Consider the following 9,040-nt stretch of genomic DNA (forward strand, 5'->3'; position numbering starts at 1 on the left):
CAACACTTTGTTTTACTCTTTGTATGGTGCTCCAACAGTTATTTGTGCAGTTTGGAATTTCGTGTTTCACTCCACTTGTTAGTACTGAGCGCACTCAATTTTATAGCACATTTTTTTATAGAGCGCGCTGTTTTACAGCGCTCTATTTGAAGGGCGCTCTATCAGCTAGGGGAACTCTTTTCGATATTATACGTTACAGCTTTTAAAAATTACTTACATTGTGTTTGCATTATCCACAGACAATCCCCTCGGTAGTCATGGCGTCGCCACTTTTTATTCCTAGGTGAGGGTATTCTTGTCGTAGGGTGTACCATTGGGGTGGTACACACTATTGTACCACATACATGGTACAAATTGGTGCAGTCTTTTGGTTGCATAGCGCTCAAATCGATGAGGGGGCAGGGAATTAATGCAGATAACGATGTATCCCTTCGTCGCTACCGTCGTTCGGTAACATCGAGCAGGATAAAGTCTATTTGAGTTTAATGCCGTAATAGATGTTGGACACGATGTAGGTAATGATACTGAGAGCAAACTAATTTGGCATGATACTGTTGTGCCCCATCTCACTAATGTTGACAAGCTCCCAGCTCCTTTGTATTTGAACGAACGAAACTAAAAGGTGTATAATAAGGTTCCGAAACCTAATGCAATCGTTAACTGGAATTCGGCAAGGAAACACAGACGATAGGAGCTGGTGTCCTGGTCGACTACTCCAGACGTCCTGTACAAAGTGGACTTTTGCCATAGAACATTCATATTCTATGATTTTCTATTCCTTATTACGATTGAGGGGGAGGGGAAATAATTACTTGGCTTTGTATAGGACGGGCATTCAGAAATCGTTGGGAGCCACATTTATATTCCTGATGAGCGGGTATTCTTTACCTAGGGATTACTAGCGAGGGATCGTCTGGACCCACAGTTTAAAAAAAGCTCACTATCCCTAAATGCTGTGTTCTTGATGTGTTTATAACTCCTGCATTTTTTTTACCTCGTTACAGCTGCGCATAGATTTTCATTGAGTGAATTTTATTCGCAGTTCTTCGCAGTTCGAAGAACTGTGTTAGGCCGCCCCAGAAAAGTTTGCAGCATTGACATCCTGCAATATAACGGCCAGCGTTTTTAAGTTGCGTGAGGTGAGCATGTTGTCAGCATTGATATCCTGCAACATTGCTGGTGTGCCTGAAATGCGGTTTTTGTGGAGAATGGCTCAGATGGAGGAATGTACCATCGTGAAGAGAAACCTCTTCACAGTAGCAAGTGATGTAAGGGACACTATTTGGCTGCATCTAATGCAGAATGACCTGATTGTCTCATCACTTCGACGGGTTTCCTGCGTGGTACGTGGAATATGCCAGCACCAATTCACTCGGGGGGCTTTTTTAATCAAATTTAAATGAACTCTACAGTAGTCATCGAGCTCAAACATACAAACGCATTTGAAAGCAGCTTTGGGTTAGAGCATTCTGTCGCTAACATGTTTGTGGAGCACACTACTAGTAGGAAATACCGGCAGCCAAACGAAATGGAAGACTCTCCTCACCCAGCACGCCAGGATACGCTAGAATCATATCGAGCACCGGTTGCATTCGGAACTCTCTTTTCTAGACCACGATCAAGTCCATACTTGAGCCCTTTCGATGTCATTTGCACGATCAAACCAGATCGAACACCATGCAACATTTATAGCATGGTTCTTCAGCAAATTGCATCTTCCCCCGTGTGCCTAAACTTCCGTTTTGCGGCTCCTCACCAGTGTAAACGTTTTAGAGGAATAAAATAGTTCAAGTTCAAGTATATTCTGGCATTTGTCCAACTATAGTAGGTTATGGGGGACAACTTTAAGTAGATCAGACCGTCAGCACAAAGCAAGCGAAGCACGCGGATGAAAACACCGATCCGTAGGAGGCATTATTGCCGTTTCCTGACAGAATAATGTATTTAGCGCTGACCGAGTTGTATTTTCAGGTATGACAAAGACCGCCTGCTGTATGTTATAATCTTCAGGTTTATGCGGTCAATGGTTCTGGAGTTGATCAGGTCAATAAAGGCAGCTAATCGACCTGGTATTTGACGCTACTGCCGAGTCACAGGCGTAGGCTAGCTCGAGCCTAGATCAACTCTGGTCCTTCGCAGACGCCGAGTGTGTGCACTTGCGTCGGTTTTTTTTCTTTGTGAGAAACATTCATGCCTAGAAGTATTAACTTTAGGGTTTGCAGGTTCTTGCCGGATAATGGCACTATCTGATAAATCTACAGTGTAGACAAATATTGTTTACATTCGCCAAAGGATGACACTATCTAAGAATTAATGGTAATGACGTAATTGTCCGATCACGCTTCGCCGGTGTGCAGACCCCATAGCGTCATTCTTTTGCTGCCGCACGACTTCGTGTTTTACCAGTACTGGCAAACCGCTTCTTTTGATGGCCTGATATTGTTGGGGCACGTTCAAGTACATGGGAGTTCCTCTTAATATCTCCCGGTAACAGTGGCTTAAATTTGTGATCGTGTTCTACGACGTACAACTCGCTGTAAGTGCGAGCCGTATAGCACTTGACTACGTTGTTGATGCCAAACTACACCACTAACGACTCGTAACTCTACTGATTCCTCGTACTGGATGAGGTAAAGTTCGGACTCCAGATCAAGGGTGCCCCTAGAACATTTTTTCGGATTCACAGCAATATGGCGCGTAGATAAATGTGGTTGCGGCCCAAGCTCAGTGACCGCCGCTACGCCTGCCTTGCCTCCATCCATGATGAGCGGGCAGTTGAATACCATTTGTCGAGATTTACCAGATACAATAGTGCCATCATTTAGCAAAAAACCGTCGAGGGAGCGCTCTCCTCCTTCTTCTACGACCACAATGCATTTTTCTTCTTGTCGTTGTTCCTAGTTACTTGAAGTATTTCTCAAAGAGAACTGCGAATCTCCGGGCCTCATGGCCCAGGTCCCCTAATATTGTAAGACATGTAAAGATATTGTAATACTTCATTACTGTGGCCAACACCCCTCATATTAGGAGATGTTTTGCTAATACGCCCCCAGACGTTTCGCTTAAGTATATATCGTGCAGCACGATACACAATCACTACCAAAACTTCTTCGATAAAATATTTGTTTTGAAACAGAATTTCTGGAATGGGCTATGTTTGAGGACAACACACTAATCAGCTCACTTTCACGGAATGGGGTATGATAAAACGGAGAGTAGAAATTTTGAGCAGTATTTTAAGAAACATCTAAAATGCCTATCTTTAGTATAAAACGCCTATCTATAACAGCTGATATGTTAAATCAACTAATTACGTAAATGACAGAAAAAACATACACACCAAAAGTCAGTAAGCTTTCATCTGCCTTAACTATTAACTAATATTCGTTCAAAAATACCTAAGTCGTCAAAACAATTTTTACACATGTTTTCGGTTGGAGGGGGTGAAATTGACTCAAATCTATCGGGAGCGTCTGAGCAAAATGGACACCAGTGGCATTTGAGATGCACGAAGAGCCTGCAAACTTCACCCCAGTGCTGTGGCTGGCCATGGTATTCCCTGCTCAACGCTGGGTTGGTCTTCAGAGGGTTCTTAGCGCCCTATCCCGTTTAGAAAACATGGGCCGTATCAACAGCCTTCAGTATGTTGACTACCCTAACCCGTTTAGAAAACATGGGCTGTATCAACAGCCATTTTCAAAAAGACTTACTAAGGTCTCTTCACCAGAACTTGAAGCGTGTCAAAAGTCAACTTTCCAGGATACCGGTTAGAGGATTGTCAAAATACCGGTTAGCGACTCGTTGCCACTTTAATGTCCGGTCCGCTCCCTCTGGGAGTGCGTTAAGGGGGCAATGTTGCCACAAAAGTCTCTCGGGAAGCATTCCACATCTTCCCGGCAATCAGAGCGATGCCGTGCGGTGGAGACGACGGCTACGGCGCCTGGAGGAAGGGGATTCGGCGCTAGCGACCACTTTCTACATGTACCAAGGAACGCTCAGGTCGTGACTCCACCAAGCAGAGGTCGGAAAAAAATATTTCAATTCAATAAATAATTGGGGTTTGCAATAAAAATCTTTATTATTGGACATCCCAGCTACCAATACAATATGATATTGACCCAATTATTGACAATAAATATGAAAAAAGTGCGGTTCTGCGGCCCACCACAAATCTACGTTTGATGGCATCACATGGCACCACCGATGACATCAACAATGGGGTCCTCCACACTACACTAGCGTCGATACAATTACCGGTCAGGAGCAGACTCGTAGAGAAGCCCAGCCGCTATTCTCGGGCGGCCTAGCGTCTCATTTCAACATTGCATTCTCCAAAAACAATGGTCTCCAACAAGCTAGCGTCGGTGCGCCAAGTGCCCCTACGAATGCTGTTGTGAGCGACTCAACTTCGTCAGAGAGTGACAGCTCCGACATTGAAGGGCCAAATGTATACACCCTTGAGTTTATTTATGCAAAAAAGACTGATCTGGATGGCAACGACTACTATTTTGTGAGCTGGGTTGGATACCCCCGTCCTACTTGGCAGCCAGCGTCAGATTTACCACAAGATGCCATTGCGCGTTTTGAAGAGGAGGAGCTCGGCGTGTTTTGGCCTGTGGATCGCAGAGATTTTTATCGAGATAGGCGTGCCTACGGGAAGTAGTGGTAGAAGAGCGAGAGTTAGAAGAACATGAAGAAATAACTAACAATACAATATAAATTACGGCAATATTTACTATTGCTTGCCGCTATATTGAAATCTTTATTATGGAGTCATGCTGCTGGCAATACAATTTTTTATGGTATTGGCGGACCTCTGCCACCAAGTGCCGTCTCCGGGGACGCGAAGCAGGACAAGCAACGCCCAAGCCACACGACGCTGGAAGAAGCGTCACGTCGTGCTTTGCCGCCCAGAGAGCTCCCCCGGCGTAACCGCTGTTGTGCTGGGTGGGTACAGTGGAGGGGTGATCCAGGCAAGCCAAGATACCGCGCTTCTTTCTCGCGCGACGGCTGAAAACCGGGATCTGACCACGATTCCAAGGTGGACGCGAACCGGAGCTGTTGAGCGGCTGAGGTCGGTGTGACAAGGTGGAGGAGGGCGGGGCGAGCTCGGCGAGGTATCTCGGCAGCGGCAACGGGCAGGTTTCGGCTCCGTTCGTGGCAGTTCTGGGATCTACGCAGTGGACGTGGACGCAAGGCTTTTTGAGCAGGTCGACTTTGTGGGAGAAGAGATCGGCTCAATTTGCTCGCTGTTTTGAGTCGAAGACATGCAGGCAAAGTCATCGCTGCTGGCGGGGCGTGCTGGGGCGTCCTGGTTGACGAGATACATCATCGTGGCCGAGCTCGTCGTGGTGTCGCCTTCTTTGAACCAGTATGTGGCAGCAGCGCGATGAAGCGGGTTCCCGTGCTCGAAGATGACTCGGAAAGAGGCTACGCAAGTGAGGCAAGTGCAGGATCGAAGCAGACGCACGCGAGACTGCTGGTTCGATGGTGGTGGGCTTCGTGGTGACAAGAGTCGACGGCATTGTTGCAAACTTTTGCACGTGCATGCGGTCAGTCTCATCCGGGGTTTCGTCGCAGCTGGGAGGGTGCTGTGCGCTGCCAAGTCATGCAACAGAGATGCCGGGAGGGGCAGAGCAAGTTGGAGATGGATGTCGTTTTTAGGATCGTGTGAATCCTTGTCCGAGCGCCGATTTGCTGCGCGCTCTCCTCTACCGGCTCGATGGTCATCGGTCCGTTGAGGGAGGCCCGAGTTCTTGCGCAAACGCCACACGAGCTTCTTCATCTCTGCGCATTCAATGATCCTGGAGACGCTGAGCCATTGCGTGGCCACCGCGTTGACCGACAGACTGTTCATGAGCTCGTTGCTGTCGCTGCGGAAGTCGTAGAAGCCGCGCGCGTAGCACTCGACGAGCTCGGGTGTCTTCTGGTGGAACAGGCAGCACAGCGACATGTTGGCGCGCTCGACGCCGAACTTGTCGAAGCTCGGGATCTGCGAGAACGCCACCGAGTGCGAGATGCTGAAGCCGACCTGCTCACCCTTGCTGCTCGTGGCGAAGCCTGTGGCTTCCACGCACACAAAGTCGCGCGCGTTGTTGTGCAGCCGCCACTTGACGCCGACGTGTCGGAACGGCTGCTCCTCGCTCGGAGCCACGACGGACTGCACCACTTTGCTCTCGAGCACGCTATCCTGCAGACACTTGGACGTGAGCTTCAGCTGCTCGTCGGTCGCGGCCGCCGCCACGAACATGACGTCCTCCAGCTTGCCCACGACCGAGCCGAGCAGCAGCAGCGACGGGATGCAGGGCAACGTGGGCGGCCGCCGCCACGAACATGACGTCCTCCAGCTTGCCCACGACCGAGCCGAGCAGCAGCAGCGACGGGATGCAGGGCAACGTGGGGCCGGTCGCAGAGTGCGTCGCTGACCGCTCCTTGTACACTCGGATGCCGTCCTTGTGAGGCAGCTCCTTCCGTTGGCGGGCGTCCGCGTGGCCGTCCGCCGTCACCCGCAGCGCATTGTTGCTCTCGGCCTTGTCGCTTTAGGGAAGTGTGGCGCTTTACGGGAAGTGTGGCAGGCAGTGGGTTCAAGTTGCCGATGGCAATTGGTGGTGTGCTGTACTAGCACCTGAAAAATCCAAGGATAAATTTCGACATTGTTTCTGAACCTTCGATCGACTTGATACTCATCCTTCAAGCTACGATGCTGCGCCCAAATTTTCCCTGTCACCGAATGACCGTACTGCCTGGTAAGTCGGTCTTCATGCCTGCTAAATAACTCGGCAAACGCGCCATGAGTGATGAGAGCAATCTCTTTAGGAGTCGTCATGGCGTATACTGTGTCCTCGACGGACAACGTAACGCCCAGAACTCCGTCAATAAATTCTTATACAGCGTCACGAACTACAAGAACCAAGTCAAACTGGCTCGGGACATCAAGCATCTCGTAGAGTCCACCTGAGAACGCTGACGCCTTACATATCTCGAACTCAGTCTTCACGTCACTTATGCATGGCTTTCCGTCGGGGCCGTTCTCCTCAAATCGGTTCTGAAGCGTTGTCGCGAGCTTTTTGAGGGCCGCGTACTGCTCAGATACCGTGACGTGTTTGTACTGCAGTTGCTCAAAGCATAACTTGGCTGAGCGCGCGAGATCCGTGACCACAGCCAAAACGATCCACCACAACCTGCTCGAAAGCGAGCGATGCTTGTCATTTTGCAGCGCAACCAAGGCGTTGCGGTTGAGTGTCAAGAACTTGCAGGACTCATAGATGGAATCCCAGCGGGTTTCAGCATAGTGAGGACAACTCCCGACTCGTTGTTTGACAGACTCGTGCGTATGCGTGAAAGAAATCTCCGAGCCTAGGGTCGAGCGAAAGTCAACATAGCTGTCAAAAACCATCAGCAATTGGTTCATGATCAGGTTTAGCTGATGGCTGCCGCACCAGTTAGTGACAATGCCTGTCCCTCCGACGGCTCTGCAGGCGTCCTTCACATTCTTGGAAAACCCATTGTTACAACCCAGCATGTTGGCCGCGCCGTCGGAAGATATCCCAATAAGCTTCTGTAGCGCAGCATCGCCGCCGAGGGCTTTGAGAAAAGTCAGGACAAGCGCAGCGTGGTTTTTCCCGGTGTGCGATAGAGTTCCGGTGGGAATAGCGAGAAAGTGGAAGTTGTGAAGAGCGCCATCTAATCCAAACGAGAGACGTACGTCGAGGTAGCCTCGATCTTGGTGTGTAGCTCCATCAACGATGATCGAAAAGCCCCATACGTGCTTAAAAATCTCTGCAAAAGCGGTGAGATTGATGACCGTCAATAGCCGAACCGAATCGCGAACCACCTTCTCAGATGGCTTCCCGAGCTTCATATTCATCAATCGCATGCCAAACACGACAAACAGCTCCGAGGTGCTGCGGTAGCTTACAGAGTTCGAGATACACTCCACGATGACTTCAAATTGGTCGCGATCTGCAAATTGAACGATGCAATCTCCGTTGTCACACTCGATGAATTGCGGGTCCAGACTTGTGTGTCCATCGTCAAAATACAAGCACTTCAGCAAAGCCATCACACCCGCTGGCACCCGCACTTCAAAAGAAGGTTGGGTCAGATACGAGGAAATGGGCATCTCCTTAATGAAGTACTTTGCGCGCACTTTTTTCATCTTTAGGGAGCGCGTTGTACTCCTTCCAGCGCTTAGGATGTTGCGTCTTCAAGTGCGACTTGAGGTTATCAATCCAAAAGAGGTGAAAACACCAGGCTTCTTCGTCTTCTTACGTCGCTTCTTCGGTGAAGCCAAAATACCCGCAATCTGAGCCGCATTCTGGGAGCACTTGCAGGCTTGGCTTCCTCTCGTCCGAACCGGGCACAAAACTTGCAAATGGCATCCATTACGATACCTGCGTCACTCTTGCTCCCAGGTTTTATTCCCAGAAGCATCTCGTAGATCGGCTGCCACGCATCGCGAGGGTCTTGACGTGTCTGCTTCTGCGTCGCTTCGGTTAGAACGGTGTTGATATCTCGCGCTCGCCGGTTTAGACTGCCTTCATCTGAACTAGCCCTCGGCATGGCGTAGAAAATGTCTGCTATGCTAACGTCCAATGAAGGATATTCGCACGTTGGGCTGCGTTCGTGTCACGTGGGCTTCTCGGCTGGTTTGCGAATGGACAGCGCCTGGTAGATAGCTAGTCTTCCCCGGTGGTTTCATAATGGCAATGGATCGCTATAATTGGTATGTAGCCATCCTGTTAGTACAGGACGCTGGCAGAACCTTAATTCAGGAAGTGCGCCCAACTTATGTCCATCCTTCCTAGTTTGACGATGCGGGATTATTACAAGGGGGGGTACTATTAAAGGGAGTGAGACACAACGGAATCCGTGGTGCCCCGTAGTACGGATAGCGTAAAAAGTCTATTTACAGAATAAATTGAATAACAATCGCTCATAATGGTAATCGGTTTACAAACTTTAATACTATAATATGAAACATTTGGACATTTAGGGAAAAAAACCAGAATCAAACTCAGTTTTCAGAAAAGGTTGGGGG

At 49.1% G+C, this 9,040-nt stretch overlaps 1 protein-coding gene across 1 annotated transcript; it reads right to left on the reverse strand.

Annotated features, from left to right (window-relative positions):
* Positions 1 to 5,173: 5,173 nt before the first annotated feature.
* Positions 5,174 to 6,190, reverse strand: PHYSODRAFT_248070 (hypothetical protein; the record flags this gene model as incomplete). Its single annotated transcript, XM_009541704.1, has 2 exons — positions 5,174 to 5,430; positions 5,716 to 6,190. Coding segments are annotated over 2 exons (732 nt in total), but the record flags the coding sequence as incomplete, so codon positions are not given.
* Between the last annotated feature and the right edge of the window lie 2,850 nt (positions 6,191 to 9,040).

This window comes from Phytophthora sojae (assembly GCF_000149755.1).
Source record: "Phytophthora sojae unplaced genomic scaffold PHYSOscaffold_29, whole genome shotgun sequence".
In the NCBI taxonomy this organism is placed as follows: domain Eukaryota; phylum Oomycota; class Peronosporomycetes; order Peronosporales; family Peronosporaceae; genus Phytophthora; species Phytophthora sojae.